This window comes from Bactrocera latifrons, unplaced genomic scaffold (genome assembly GCF_001853355.1).
Source record: "Bactrocera latifrons isolate USDA-ARS-PBARC rearing strain unplaced genomic scaffold, ASM185335v1 scaffold_106, whole genome shotgun sequence".
Classification (NCBI taxonomy): domain Eukaryota; kingdom Metazoa; phylum Arthropoda; class Insecta; order Diptera; family Tephritidae; genus Bactrocera; species Bactrocera latifrons.
The window spans coordinates 314,326-331,465 of NW_017534475.1; the positions used below are offsets into that span (position 1 = coordinate 314,326).

Consider the following 17,140-nt stretch of genomic DNA (forward strand, 5'->3'; position numbering starts at 1 on the left):
CATTTTGATTAGCCGCCATAACAAAGTGCGAACGGCATGGCCTAAAGTGAAAGGCCCGCAAAAGAATTTGCATTGGCATAACAACAAAAGCAACATACATTTATAGCATTGCGTGAATTTAAACACATTGGCAATAAAACTGAAAGTGCGAAGATTTAGAAAATCTAAAAATAATTGTTTTTATTATTGTAAAAAATTTTAACATTAAAATTTCGGAAAAATTAAAAAAAATCGCAATAAGTACATAGACAAATGTTCGCAAAAAGATTACACAAATATTCACAAAAAATAACAAAAATATTTCAAAAGATTGCAAAAAAAAAACAAAATTAAATTCAGATAAAAATTTAAATGCTGTCAAATGCATAATATTTTTTGACTGGCACATTGTTCTCTGAAGCTATTGCGTGGCTCAAGTGCATTTTTTTGTTTTCGTATAAATATTGTATGTGTATAGTATGTATTCTTCAATAATAGAATTTATAGCGACTACAATAACAATAAATTAAATTGTGGTATTATGTGCAAATTTATGCAACCGAGCATTCCATTGTGCGCTCTGAATATGCAATCTGCACACAAGTAAGCAGAAATAAAATTATGTACAATTAAAAAAATATATATATTGTTTTTTTTTTTACTGATATTTATCCCTGTTTGTTTATGATTTAAGAAAAAATTTAATATTTTGAGAATTTTTAAACAGCGTTTTCATCTAGAAAAAATATTATTACTTCTTGGCGTTGATCCGATAACGTTTCGATTGCCGGTACTCATTAAATGTGTCGAATATAGCGTCACAAAGAATTTACTGTAACTTACTTATTACAAGAGATTGTCTGGAAGAAGTACTCGAGTATTTACTTTCAAACGAAACGTCACTACTCATTTTAGCAATAAAAGCAATACAGACAGATAAAAGGTGTTAAGCAATCTCCACCACAGAATATTGAGATATCATATAAGCATTAAACGAATATTATAACTTCGTGAACTTGTTTAGACTTGAAATTAATTTGATTAGCACGGTGATTTGAAATCAAGTTCAGCTATTCAAAAAAAGCAGAAACTATTTCAAGACTAAGAGTCCTGGGCATACAGTATGGATACAAATTGAATCATTACAAAATCAGTTTGTACCAATTTTAGTAACTTTATAAATCACATGTATACAGGTGTACATATGTATATGTTTATTATCATCACTTAATCGAAACCAATAAACACTCCTTTCACTCACCTTCGCTTCCAATTTCTGATTTTCAGTCTTCAATTCGTTGCGATCGTTTTCGATTTTCTCCAATTTGGCACGCAGCATTGCCAATTCCTCGTTCGCCGATTTCAATTGCTCCTCGGTACGGTGGACATTTAGCAGAGGCGTAACACGCACCAAGAGGCGCCACCAAGGCCAATCACGAACGGCGAGAAACGCTTTGACGTTACGTTGTATGCAACGTACGGCCAGCTCCTAGTAAAAACAAATGACAACAACAATAATAGCGTAAATGCATAAAAATTAATGTACTTAATAACAATGGAAATATTACAATAACAATAAAGTTGCAAGTGATTTCAAAAATATTTTAGATTGCAAAAATTGCTTTGCGATTATAAAATGCATAACTATAAAAATGTGGCAATGGACATACTTTTAAACAGGAAATGTATGTATGTATGTATGCATATTTACGTGCATATACATAGGTATGCATTGATATGGCATGTACATCGCTAGATTTATGACAGAGTGTCAGCAATGTATTCGCCAAAGCTGACAACTAACAAACTGCCAAGTATCACTAACTAGTTTGATCACTGTTGTTTTTGTTGCACATATTTTACCTATAATACACAGTATTTGTTACTGTTGTGCCATATTAACAAGTGGCTGCATCATAAGCGCACGAGTATCACCAACAAATCAATAAGCAGCAACGTGCAACGCGGAATGCATTTTAATTAATATTAATGCCCAGCAACAATTACATATCTACCTGAGCTTGGAGGAAGGGCTTAAACGATGTACACAGTACATATGCACAAGTGATCATCTAATTCAAGGTAACTCAATCGATAACAGTAATATTAAGCTTATTATTTTTATCGAAGTTATTTTCGTCTGTTAAGGATTTAGCGATAAAAAAGTGTCCTCTACCGGATTATGTAAATTGTTAAATAAAAAGAGAATTATTGGTTGTTCTCTCGAAAGTCGGTTCCCTGTAAACAGAACGCAGATTTACATTCAGCCTTGGGTTGTTAACTCCATATCATTCCCAAAAACGATTAGGGGAATATTATATACTACCGAAACAACAACCACAAAATGACCCCTCATTACTCGTAAAAATTTGATTCCTTTTTCAGTATTTCACTGTAAATCTCCACAATTTCAGGCCGAGCGCTTAATTTTTAGAAGTGTACTCTATTAATATAGTCAAAAGATGTCTCCTAATAAATGTCCAAGGTCTTATATAAAGGCAAATGATACCAACAGCAGAAAAATAAGTAAAAGAAATAATATTTTCTTTACGAAATACATTGTAAAGTAGTTGAAAGCGCATATAAATTGAGAAAATAATTGCTACATACAAACACTACAGGAGTGTGTAGTGTAAACTGCAGCAATTAAATTTCATCATAACGACCACACCCACCTGTACGCGTCGGCGTGCCACCTGTTTACGTGCCAAATAGCCGCGGCAATAAGCCTGCAACTGTATGATGCGATCCGACAACAGTTCATCACGTTTCGCCTCCAATTCACTCAGAACACCAGAACGGAATAAAATCTGCAATGAAGAAAAAAAAAAAAGAAAAATTACAAATTTATACGTGGCAAAATAGATAAAAGAGTATATGTGAAGATGTGAAAAATGGAAACAAATTCATAGCATGTAATTGCAAATACACATCAGGAAAGTGTTTCATTCGAATTTCTTTGGAAATGATCATAAGAACTATGCGATGATGCAATAAAAATGGGGTTCCAACATTTTCCTATGGAAAGATTTTATATGAATTTGTCATTTTACAAACGTAAATTGTTTGTGTGAATATGTGAATGCGCTCTAAAATTTTCTTTTCGAAATTCATGAAATTAAGAAAAAAATTATATTTAATATTTTTGTTTCGAAACACCGGTATGTTATAACACCTCTCCCGAACAATCGAAACGAGCATTTTTTTTTTTGGCGATCGACAAATGGCGTGTTCCCCACAATGAGCAAATATTTTTTACATTCAAATGTATATGCAATTTTGAATGTATGCTGTTCCTGCTAATACCTATAGTTGCGCCTACCTCTAGGTCACATGATGATCTGGTAATGCTAGTTTGCTCACAGCATCTATAGTTTCCGGAAAAATAACTGAAGGTCTAGCGTCCTTCATGAAATCTCCCTAGCAGTGATCTGCGACCTCGATTGCATTTACCATACCATCGATAAAAACTGGTAACTGATGAAGCTTCATCATCAAAAATTTAATGAAGTCCTTCGATGCATTGTTGCTAAGATAATCCACACCGAAAATTATGAAAAATAATCGAGTGAAAGCGTTTGCGAGTTAATTTCATTTTTGGCCAAGATGAATATTTAAATTTACTGTAAACAACACAAGTAGCAGTATGTCAAAACGTTCTGAGTATGTACTTTACAACCAAGTTGTCAGTTGCCAGATTGCAACACCAGGGTTATATACTACAATCGTACATTTGTAAACAGGAGACTTAAAAGTGGCTCTACAAAAAGTTTTCAAATATATATGTATTTCAAGAATAGTGCAAATGGTTATTTTCAAACGATTTTGAAAAAATAATTCTCTTTCTTGGAATGACCAAAACTGGGCGGTTGACGAATCGAACAAACGTCTCATATAACTTACATATACTGGCAGAATAAATTAGTGATTGAGTAGAAAAGAACTAAATTCAACTGATTAACTTTATTATTGCTTTCACAGCATATTTTTCGGAAAGTTGGCAATCAAATATACTAATTAGTTCAGGAAGTTTGATACATTAGACTTAGAACACACTTAACTAGACACTAGAGCATTAAAACACTTTTGATAATTATGTCAAAGGGATACCTTCATGCGACTTAAAGTTACTACTGATAACACTTAAGAGTCAATAAATCTGTACATTAACATAAATCAATGTAATAACCATGTTAAGTTTACCCCAAATACGATAAGCCAACAGGTGATGCTCATTTATATGATCAGGTGCAAAGCAAATTGGCTTATAATAGTGAAAAACATCGAATTTCATGGCACAAAAAGTAAACAAACAAATATTTCATCCCAAGTTTTCACTGAATGCAGGGTATTCAGCGTAAACACTCGTATGCACCTAACAGAAGGTTCGTGCGGTTGTCGATCGCAGGTCGCTAATGATGTAACAGCTTACATCCGAAAACGGAGAGTAAGAGTAAGTGAAAATAAAACAAATAAACAACATAATTAAAAGAGTATACATATAATTTAAATAAATAACACACCCAATAATGGGTGATGTAATGTGGCGGCAAGCATGAAAATATGCACACAAACATACATACATGTGCATATTATATGCTCGCGGGCATGCGTGTCTACCGGCATGTTCGTATGTAAATATATAGTTGTTGGCAACGCTGCCAAAAGCGGCATGAGAAAGTTGGCCGGATTTGATCGATGGGTCGATCAAACGGTAAGACCAAAGTAGCCACAAACAAATATGTAGCTGCGCTTATTATACGCGAAACACTCAAACGCCAATCAAAATTTATACGAAAGAGCAGGAAATTTAAACAACAAAAGCAACAAAATGGAAAGCCAAACAATCGAGTAATTAAAATACCTGCGAATTAATAAAAATTATAAGTTTCTATATACATACATATATACTACATATGCATGTGTGTCGTATGTTTGCATACATGTGTGAGTAGTACTTAACTGACAATAGATTTGAAGAAGCCCTAAACGACAAATCCGCATTTATCATCAAAGGCAGCGCAAAAGGCGCAAAGGCATTAAAACTCACAAAGCCACATACATACATACATGCCTACAAGCATACTCGCATGTTTTATGTAAATAATTAAAAAATAAATTTATAGTGAAAATGCAACGAGTTATTAAGTAATAAACGCGTAGGGCATAAATACTTGCAAGCACAAAAACGAGTCAACCAACCCGCCAACCGGCTAAGCAATCGATCGCCCGATCGTCGGTGCAGTCAACGAGTCTTACTCGACACATAACGACTTAAAGCGATGATTTTATGTTGATGCTGCGATAATAACAAATAAGGATGTGATGGCGAAGTTCAGCAACATTCACATGTATGTATAAACATTTTGTTGTTGTAGTGTCTCAAAGGCCAATTGTATAATCTTAAGTGCAGCAATAACAAATAGTGCGGATTCAGAGGAAATTTAAGCTTGTACGAGGGTAGTTTGATGAGTTTGGAACTCTAAATGCAACGCTGCAACTTCGAGTTATCAGTTTCTGTTTCTATATTCCGGTAGAAGTTATTGTAATCTCTGCTGTGAGAAGTTCTAATAAACCAAAATAATGGCAGAAGAAAACTAGGAAAAAAAGAGAATTTGAATACCCAAATATAATGGTGTAACATTTTACGTGCTATCTCTATTGGCCTATGCGAGGTATTTGTTCTATTCGCCGCTCTTCAAGGTTTTGACAATCAAAAACAACTTGTTGCTATTTCTACTAATTGTAGGCTTCTCACTTTATTGTGTATTGTGCTTTATTGCTCTTTGTAAGAGTAGGAAGTGTATTGTGAGATTAAGGCTTATCCTCAAAGTGGTTTCTAAGTATTCCAGTTTTACCGCTAGAACTCTTTTTTGTTACAAAAACAAAAAAAAAAAAAAAAAAAAAAAAAAAAAAAAAAAAAAAAAAAAAAAAAAAAAAAAAAAAAAAAAAAAAAAAAAAAAAAAATTGAGCGAAACCAGAGAAAGTATAAATTATATGCTCGAAAAGTGTTTTCCAAAAACTTTATGAGAGGTTGAACAACGATTCCAGCAGGTTGGTATGACAGATATACATAACTAATATATTAATTGAATGTAATGAGGCAAAGAGCAGACTGAGATTGAAACTCTCTAAGACATACATATCTCATTTTAATGACCGCCCAGTACTTGACTTGAATCTTGACGGTGATTTAAGTGAAGCTGAAACCTAAACTCTGTTTACTACTTTGATTCGTGCTTGATCTCTAATAATGGATCCATATTTAATTCAGTATTCTAATAAAATTCCTCGTATGTATATTAAAAGGCGCTAAAAAATGTTTTAAAAGTTTAAAGTTTTCTGTAGAGGTACGACAAAATATGGGATGCAAAAGAGCAACGGACATATCTACTTAAAAGCACTATAGAATTTCAACATTGTTATAAAGCATAAATGCAATATAGAATCTCTCAAAAAATCAATTAAAAAATTTTATGGTTTTGACCACGGTATTTTAAATATATCTAAAACATGTCTAAGCGGCAAGTGAATTAAGCTATTGTAGTAAAACAATACCAAGAGTAACATCTATATTGAGTGCCCTGAAGAATCTTGCCCAGATCTCGTAAAACAGGGAGCACGAACGGCTTTGGAACAAAAACAGCTCTCCAATCAAAACTTTATTATTTTCAAGACCTCACTGATTCAACTAACTTCCCTTGTCCTCACATATATCTGCAAGTATTCGCAATATGTATGGTATTGCAGATAGATGGACTATTTTATTGTCAGCTGGTAAGCTATTAACGCTGATACCAGCAGGCACATGTTTGACATAACTACACACAACAACTACAACAGAATAGTTAAATGGAAATAGTGCAGATAGACAACTCTCTGGCGGCTCCTACGTGGATGCCACAACACTGCTCTGCTTTGTTTTGCATTAATTATCGCTAGTCTATCGTTGAATGTCATTACCCCGGCGGTGTAATCGGAAACCTGTTTACGGTATAATAATAAAAGGGCTCACGCCCTCTATGCACGAGTCTTGCTAAACTTTTTATTGCGGATGGATGGACATTTTATGCGAAACCTATAATATTTATTTCCACTTGAGCAGATTCATTTTCATTTTCCTTTTCATTCGCCGTTTGATTTACAATCGCTTTTAGTAGCGCTGAGCTTTGCTTGCTACGGTCCAAATCTAGCCATTTCACAGATTTTATTATCATACAATTATTTGTATAGTCTAATTGGAATGGCGATGATGATAGCAGGCGGATTTAGTTAATTGCAAGCTGAATTCTCTGAAAGAAGAATCTGCTTAGTGAAGGCCAGACTCGCACATTTAGCTGCTGAGAGGCTGGACTGTCCTATGCTCCTATTTAGCTGATTTCAAATGACAGATAACTTCATCTATGGCGCTTGTCTTCCACAATGCGCCGAGAAATTTCAAAGACATTTTTGAATAGAAAAGAGTTCACGAGGTTGTGAACTTTAAGGGCGCTTTGGTGTACTACTAAGCACTTTGAATGAAATTTAACTGACTACGATTAGAAATTTCATATTTACAGACAAATCTCTAATACAAGCGTAACATAAGGTTTGAAAATTTTCAAAAGGAACTTTTCATAAGGTCTTAAAATATTTTCGATGAAGATTTTGGCATTAACAACAAAGGAAGAATACACGAAAAATAAATAAAAATTATATTATTTTAATGAAAATTATCTTTGTATTCATTATTCTCTTCCCTTAACAAACTCTATGCACCACGTCCGACTCAAATAAACTTTTCGCACGTTCATGAGTCACCATTTGTCACGACAAAAAATTGATATTTTCTTACATTATTGCAAGCTCAAAAAATGTATAAAGACAGTTTACCCCCATAACACCACACAATGTCGTCATAAGAGGAAGTTTTTAAATACATACGTAGAATAAAATGTAGCAAAATGAAACAAAAGGAGACTACAACTAAAACCAATTTGAACACCTGTGGTGGGCAAACTTTAACCATGTCTTCACTCATCATCATCGCCAAAACAAATGCGGGTTCTAGTAAAGATCACAGGGCAGTAGCGATCTCGAGGGTATGGAAAGCGAAAGAGAATAGATGCAAGTTGAGGGGTAGACAACCATGTTGGCATAACATCTGTGGGTAGTGAGTAATCCAAATACATATTTGTAAGCAAGTAAATTCGGCTCAAGATAATCAAAGCGGCGTAGAAGTAGAGCAAAAGGCGTAACCATCGATTGCACACAAGTCACGTACCGTTACGCTTTGAGGCAGAAAAAAATACTGTGAATTAAAATGTAGTTTTTTTTAATGATTTTTGTTTGAGGCCTTGCGAGCAAGCGTGCACAAGATCCAGCTTGAATGGTTATTTCGTAATCAGTTAGGGAAGGATTTCAAGTGCAACATCTATGGAGGAACGTGACAAGACAAAAGGTGATAATAAGGAAGATGCATATACTATACTATACACTCGTACATGTATACATACATACGTATACATACATCCATGCAAGAATATGTAGAGCAAAATTGCAGGTGGCTGGGTGAATAATGCCAACTACGAGATCTTGCTGAGTGCGACGCTTTTAGTTCATACACATTACATTCACATTTACATTCACAAATAAATAAAAAAGAATATAATTGTATATCGCCGAGAAGTATGTACTATATATATAATTACAAATTTATCCAATTATTTTAATAAAATTTATTTGTAACTATTTCCTGCGTTCGAAAAAGCATGAAAAACAAATAATGGTAAATTAAACATTGCCTATATAGCAAATGGTCAGCTTCACTAAGCAATAAACAATATAACCAAATTTCTACATCAGATAGTTGAGATAAGTATATTACATATATTGGATTAACAACTCTCCTCTCAAGTAGAGGTGCTAAAAAATAGAAAAAGTTCCAAAAATTTTGTTAGGAGACTGTGTTCGATCCTAAGTCTTGCGGTGAGGCACTGTCAAAACGGTATTATGGTAACAAGAAAAATAAGGAGACAACGCTTTTCAAGACCTTTCATGATCTTCATTTTCTTTATAAATATGTTAGGTTATTATGCTTACTTGACTAGAACGTTAAGCTACATCGTGAAATGACATAAGAATTATTTGAATTATATGCAAATGTTTTACTCTAGAGAACAGTAGAGTATTAAAGGAGGTTGGAAACGTACAGCAACCCATATTTTCCCATGATCGTAATTAAAGCTCAAAATTCTTTACATTACAGATTTTAAACCCTTACATTGACCTCAGTTTTTAAATCATAAAAATAAAATAAAATCAACACTCTGGAATACAACACTTTTCTACTGCTTTCGCAGCCATGTAGCTTCATGAGCGGACATACAAAATAATTAAAAGAAAGAAAATATTAATTTATCAGCAAATTAGAAACTAAATTGCGGCGATATGCTTAATACGCTCGATTTCAGGTCACAACCACTTGTATTGTCGATATGCTAATTAAAACAATGCATATCACGTACAATTATGCATACATATGCACATACATATGGACAACATATTTACGAGTATTATGCGGGCGTATACAGCATTTTAATAAAGATATGAAGCGATATGAAATGAAAGTTACTTTGTTTTTGAGCTATTTTTTCCAACAATTTGCTAGTGAAAATTCAATTGCTTCACAAGTTGTCAGCGTAGAACAGCTAATACTACAAAAACACTAAGCAAAAACATAAACAAGCAGCCGCCTCACTGACAATCGTGGCAAAAATCACACAACGCACAACACACCTGTGTAAGTATACCCTGACGTATCAACGCATGTCGCGCATGCGCATGCGGCGCGTAATGAAAGTAGCTAGAAAACAACAAAGACACTAGGAAACAGAGAAGTTAGCTAGTGTACCCAGTCTAAAGGAAAGCTCACACAATGTTGCGCTAAAACAATGCAACTCAATAGCTGTAAAATGACAACAAAAACAACATTTTTAGTGTTTCCGCTTGCAGTGCACAGCGTATGTTTGTATGAATATACTCACATACACATAGTAAGTTCATATGTATACACTACTGTCTGTTTTTTTTCTACTCCACCCCACCCACATACCGACGGTTGCCGCTTTACGACGAATTCGGCGGTAAAAGTAAGCGATTAGGTCAAGCAAATTCATTTTGTGTGTTGCAATGTGCATTTCAAGCGAATGGCATGAGCCAACAACAGCAGCAACAATACAATTTGTCATTAACAATGCATTTACCGTAAACTTTTGGGTTGCTTTGATTTTATGATGAGCACTATGTAGCAATAGTTTGTGGAGTTAGGGTAGGTCCAAAGTCATATGTGGATTTCTAATGCAAATCACGCTTTGTTTGGCGATGTTTGTGCATGCTTTCTGCTGTTCAGCGAGTCTTTTGCAAAAGCGGGTTGCCATTTGATTTTTTGGTGCCAGTGAACCGTTGTAGAACGAACTTCGTTATATGGTACTTTGCCTCTCTAATAAATATATAATTGGAAACAGCTGCAATTTTAAAGACACTTGTGGACGAATGATGGACACTGTGACACGCTTTTTTCCAGAAAAACCCTCAGGGTGTTTAACATTAGCTGTCGAGGTTCGGCCACTATAGCAAACACTTTTGCACACCTCTAATCAACATTCTGCGATTTATGAACCGTAAACGGCAACTTTACCACCGCTTGGGATCGAAGAAATCCGCCCTCCGATTCGCTCAAAATCGAGGAAGCAGCCATTTTTGATATTATAGAACTGAAAGCGTCTAAATATGATTAGATTCTTTTCTAAAACCTGCAATTGAATACTTTTCTTTGGAGAAGGTGAAATTGTCAATGAAAACCAAAACATGGATGGAGAGATAAGGTTCAAAGGTTTTTTGATTTTACTGAAACCCCATTCCAAAAATTATAGCGATGCTCATGAAAGTTGGGTCTACTTTACCAAAAAGGATACAAAATTTGTATTCAGCAGATGGTTGCCTACTTGACTTTTTGCCGCTTGAACGACAACAAAACAAAAACGTGTAAAAACTTCCACACCGGAAATTTATTGCATCGATATAAAAAAATAGAAGCTCAAACCCAGACAAATAGAAACGTAATAAAAATGCTCGGAAAGCGATCAGCCTTTGGATAAGATTATTTCTTTTATGGGTTAGCCAATTTTATATATTGTTTGTAATCTTCATATAAAAATAATAATTTTTTAATTGAGTTAGGACGAATTGTTCCCAGTTCCTTCGGTATTTATACAATAGGAACAGAATTGAAAGGAATTTGTGATATTTAAGGGAACCATAACGAGCACTTTGGTAATTTTATATGAATTTACTCTAAACTACCAATAGAATAACCAAAAGACTACCCATAATAAAACAAACCAGGGAAAAATAATATTAAAGAGATTTTTGGGTATCGAACCAAAATAATAAAAACAATAACATTTTCAACTAATAATCAAGTAAATATTACAATATTGTACTACGAACACTAAAAATTCAGAAAGAGGAGGGAAACTGAGAGAAAGAACAACTAAGAGCAGCTACATTGGAGGTGAAAGAAAACAATTTGCGGTTTATTATTTATTACAGTATTTTATTAGAGCATAGGAAATTAAAAAAAGAAACAATAATTTGTGACAGTTTACTTATAAAGTAAATACAAGTATAAAATATTATATAGCGATTAACAAATGCTTTAGCAATAAAAAATAATGTAAGAAAGTTAAGAGTAATAAGAATGCAAAAACTACATGATTTGGACGTTTACTTAGCCAAAACCAAACACCATATAGAAAAATATAAAAAAAAATACTTATATTTAATATTTAAATGCACCAATTTTACCAGAAGAGTAGAGCTTAACTACTATTGGGTTAAAGGATGTGGCGGATGTTTGGTTGTTGGTTGGAATATTCGGTTATAACAAAATTTCGTTCGTTTGCTGCGCTTCATTGCAGGAATTTGCTTCACAGAATTCAATTGCTGCACTAAAGCAGGCGGATAGTTACCTCTTTGCTGTAGGTGGGATAAAACTCCACTTGAGTTTGTATGCATTGCACGGCCTCGAGTTGAGCGACGCGTGTAGCAGTGCAGACTTTACTAGGGTTGCTATTAGTCGCACGCACGATTGCCTTGCTAAAAGTCATATGTGCAGAAGCTTGTGATTGCTGTTCGAATTTTTGAAGGAGCTCCGAGACTTTGGTAGTTTTCGTTTGCATAGAGGTCGGGATTGCATCGGAGTTGTATGCATTGTTGTCAGGCGACACTGCCTGGAATGTGGAACGCTCCTCCTCAATAATATCGGATTCACACAGGCTCACACTGGAGGTGGTGGAAGTGGATAAGGTGTGAATAGTTGTGTCATTCTCATTCGAAATGTGTCCGGAGTCATCTGAGTCTGATTCGTTGTTGTGTTGCGATGTATTTGCGCCGATTAGCTTTTCGATGGGCGCACTTGAATGCAATGTTGGTTTGTAGGCGTCTGCTATTTCAAACTCTTGCTGTTCTCGCGTATTATTTGTCGCTGTCTGCTGTTGCTGCGACAGCTGTTGTGTGGCGGTAGGCGCATTCAACTTTGCCTGCACCACATTAACCAATAATTCGGTGTGCTTATCGGATGTCTCACCCAATACGGGCGGTATTATTTTGCAGAACTCCAGCTGCGGTTGCGGCACTTTCTCCTCATTCGCATAATTCAACTGTTTCGTGGCACTCACCGCTGGAGGAGCGGCGGCGGTTTTGTTGGTAGTTGTGCGGCGCAAAGTGCCATCACACGCATCTTTCGTAATTTTACCTGTCAACGCTGCACTACCGCTGGCAGCTGTTTTCACTTTCGTACGTGCGCTGGCCAACGCGGCTTTCGTAGACGTTGTAGCAGCACGTTTGGTTTGCCCGGTTGGCGGCGCCTTCGCAGCCGTTGCTTTGCCGGCATGCGACTTGAGTGTCGTGGCAATTGGTGTCTTACGCACGTTAACTTTCGCGTTTATCGATTCCACTTTGCGCAAAATTTCCTGACCCTTCTCCAGGCACTTGTCCAATAGCTCATCGCGACTACGCTGCATCTTGCGTTCCGCTGTTGTGCTACGGTTGGCGACACGCGACACACTTCCGCTGCTCTGACTGCTGTTCAAGCTGCTGGTGGAGGGTGCGCGCCGTGGAGTCGCATTTATGCCAAGTGTGCTAGAGTTAAAACCAATTGAAGATTTGGTTCTCTCTATTTGTAGGCGTGAATTGCTGCGCGTCAATTTTTCACCAGACAATGACTTGCATTTGGCACGTTGACCAGTTGTCGGTTGGTTTTGCGTTGGCAATTGTGGGGTTGACTGCAATGGCTGCTGAATACGATTGATGGAAAGTGAGCGCGAGCGTGATTTACTTGACAACGAAAGCGCGGATGCAGAACGGGCGTCCTTAGTCAGTTGACGTCGTTGGTTGGTTGGCGTAACTGTGGAATCTTTACTGTTATGTGTCACAACAGACTTCATAGCTGTTAAATTCTTATTATCGACCAGCTTCTGCTTGCCAATCATTTCCGTTAAGGAAGCGCTGCAGAAGCTATTACTACGTTTCTGTAACGGTAATGCTATAAAAACCGGAATTTTGCTATTGGTCGCAGCCGCTGCCGTGGTGGGTGTCAGCTCCCACACGGATTTGGAGCGTACACGTGTAGCTAGCGCGTAACGTATATTGCGTAGCGTCGGAGTGTCTGGCGACTGATAGACATTACGTCTGGGTAGAGCCAGGGATGATTTGGATTTTTCCAAGCGCTTAGGACGCACAGGCGGCTGTGGCGGTGTCATGGGATCCTCAGTAACTTTCGCAGCGACAGTGCTGATTTCACTGATAGATGTCGTTCTCAATGCGCTGTCGGCATTGTTCGCAGCGGCAACACTGCTCTCAGCTGCGGTATCCTTGATATCTTTAGTAGGATACAAATCTTTGGACTCCTGCGTTGTGTTCGAATATTGCATTAATGCCCCACTTTTAAGCACTTCAGACGTAGTTGACACTTTAGCTGCGTCCACGTTGGTTTCAACGGGCTCGAATAGAGCCTCCTTGTCCTCCAATACAGTTCCTTCACTCTGCTTATCGCCGCTATAATCGGCGAAAGCGACTGGCGGCTCTAGTTCCAAGAGCTCCAGTTGTGCTGCGGCTGCCGCCTCAACCACCGCTACATCGCATTCAAGACGTGGCCCTGTCTTTGACACTGCGCTTACTGCTGGATTGTCGTTGTAGTCGATTATTAGACGATCGAAGTTCTTTAAAACTGCACTCAATTTCGTTTCATCATGTGCGGCCTTCTCGAGCTCCTCGAAGATTTCATCTTCCAACGATTGTTTCGTCAAATTCAAGCTTAACTGCTGATATTCTTCATCGCTATCCACATAGCCAGCACCCTCAGTGGGTGAACCAGCAAGTGTTGTAAGATCCTGCGCGTGACCACCGTCCACCAAACCACCCTTTTCCAGCAGTGCTGGACAAATTATGCCCGAATTAGTCGCGACCTCACCGATAGGCGCTGAGATTTCACGCTTACTGACCGTCTTCGTTGACTTTGTGATGCGTTGGCGTTGATGCTTCAACATGCCAGTGAGACGACGGTGTGCAGAAGTTGTACCTGTTTGCTGTTGTTCCATCTTTTGAGGAAGGGAAGGTAAAGTCGACTGTTTACTGATGTTCGTATACTTGCCGCTAGTCGAATCCCCAATACTGAGCGAGCTCATCGATATAGAATGCTTCTGCGATTTGTAGAGTTTACCTGTCAGACGCGGCGCTATATTATCCTCGATTTTATGCCGGATTTTTGAACAGAACTTCTGCACGCCATGCGTCTTGTGACCGCTGCCAAATGAAGCGACGGATGATGCATGGGAGGCGGTCGGGGAGCCAGGTTTTGGTGGTATTGCAGTATCGGTATGTGATTTATCCATGTCTTATTCTTTAAGTAGGGTTTATGGATAAGGGTCTTACAGTTCAAGCTATAAAAAGGTCGACGATAACAGTTCAAGCGAAAGGGCCGATTATTAACACATTATTACTTGCTTTCAGTTGCAGTTCCTTGGTGTGCAGGCGCAACACTTTTTCACTTTTACTTTTACTATTCTCTTTCACTTATTCACTTGGAAAATGTCAAGCTGGCGCCTGTCGGCTATTGACACATGAAAATAAGCGGCGTACTCGTGATATCAGTGACTGTCTGCCACTTCGGCGATCATTGTGTGCGTAGACATTAAGAGTCCATTTGCGCTAATCAACGCTTGCGCTTGTTGCATCTATAACTGTTTTGTTTTTTAATTTTTCTATTTTCTTTTATTATTCACTTCGTTTCGTTTAGTTTTGCTTTCTTTTTTGTATATTTTTTCCTAATTGAATCCGCGTCCGTTTAACCGTCGATCGTTTTCGTTCACGTTCAGCGCGCAACTAAATTTCTTCACCGTGCCGCATAACTGATGAGCCACCACTAAACGAGCGACCAACCAACGAAACGAACGAACGTCAACCAATTACAACAATAATAAATAAACAGAAGCTCCAACGCAAACACGACTGCAATTAAGTTTGTCTTCGTCGTTGTTGGTAGCTTAATTGTCATTATCGTCAACACCATCAACGCAAGTCAGCGAGTTGGTGAGTCTTCAACACTTTCCTTCATGAGCTTGCGTACAATAGCAGCAACAACCGCTCGTTGAGTCACAACAATTGTGGAGTCGTCGCAGCAAGTGGCAGCAATAAGCATGATTGTCGAACTATCGTTGCTGGTTTGGTATCGTTTTCAATGTTGCTCTGCCGTGTCTTCGCATGTCCGGCGTCGTCTGTCTGTTAGCGCAAGCTCGACTTAAACATGCGCAACCGTGCCGTTGACGATGCGTAAAAGCGTGAAATGCTTATTGGCTGTGTATAAAATGAAAATGATATATCCGTGCTCACATTTAGCCACACACAAATGGAAAAAATACGAATTTTATCTTATAAGCAACATGTTTTGCTGTTGCAGCTGGGTTTGATTCGAACCTGAAGCCAGCACGGCGCGAAACGAAAGTATGTAAATGCAGGTTGCATTACTGCAGTGATTGTGAGCTGTCAACACAGTGGACAATTATGCAGCATAACAAAGAAGGTGCATGCGACTTACTTAACCCTTGTTTAGTGCATAAAAAATAAGTGTTTTAAAGCTATTTGTGTTTTTTTGACAAGTCTATCGAAAGTCTATATAAAACATTAGGTAGTCGCAAAAGTATTTTCGTATTTTGTCAATAGATGTCGTTACAGTCGTATATCTACAGTGCTATCAATCACATTGTGTCATACCATTCAACACTATAGAAATGGTGAGCTTTTAAGCTTCATTTAACAAAAAAAATAAATTCGGAAAAGTTGAAAAAAGTTCCAGCTATTCAAAAATGAGTGAAAATAGTGAGCACGCTATATTTTGAAATTTTTGTGTAAAAAAAGGGATTTGTGAAGTTTACGAAGACGATGCACCTTGACCGTGGATCATTGAAGATATTCATATCATAAGAGGTTACATGGATTTTACGGCTTTAAAAAAAAAGATTGTTTTTATTGTCTTATTTAATTATCTAGATTCTCAAGTTGATACAAGTAATTGTTTGTAAAAAAAATTGCGCACGCGAGCTCAGCTAAATAGTCACTTAAAAGATTTTCTCGAAAATGTGTTTTCCAAGTCGGTTGTCAAAATGTCCCTCGAACTACTCAACCGCTCCTGATGAACACAGGTCTTCGACATATAATGTAGTAGGTCCTGAATGAAGGATTTTTTGTTCAATTACAAATAAATACGCATTTTTTTGTAAAAACAAATTTTCCTTTTTTGCTTCATTCATATTCTGGTTTTTGGGCTTAGTTAAAATACATATTTTTTTTACTTTTGTTGATCCGCTAGGAAGTTCCGCTGTCAACGCGGGGCACTTTTTTTCTGAGGGACTGCCGGAAATGACGTGGTAAAGGCCGAGTTTTGAATATTTTGTTTTGAAATTTTCACAAAATCTTCTTTTGTAAAATATGTATTTTTGGAATTATAAAAAGTTTGACTAAAATATTTCACTTTTCATATGACAAAAAAATTATTGAAATAATTGATTTTTACCTGAGTGAAGGCATATGAACCCCTTAAGCCATGGCAACAAAGCCATTAAAA

At 37.0% G+C, this 17,140-nt stretch overlaps 1 protein-coding gene across 7 annotated transcripts in view; it reads right to left on the reverse strand.

The window, feature by feature from the left end:
- Positions 1–17,140, reverse strand: part of LOC108969839 (unconventional myosin-XVIIIa) — a 111,817-nt gene that overhangs the window by 24,405 nt on the left and 70,272 nt on the right. For 6 of the 7 annotated variants that reach the window (XM_018934834.1, XM_018934818.1, XM_018934826.1 and 3 more), the window contains 2 exons: positions 2,655–2,789; positions 1,241–1,468 (listed from right to left, as the gene is read on the reverse strand). In XM_018934834.1, the coding sequence (XP_018790379.1) occupies positions 1,241–1,468; positions 2,655–2,789 (363 nt within the window). Of the gene's footprint in view, positions 1–1,240; positions 1,469–2,654; positions 2,790–11,990; positions 15,434–17,140 lie in introns of those variants that run through there. The other variant, XM_018934855.1, reaches the window with a different exon arrangement.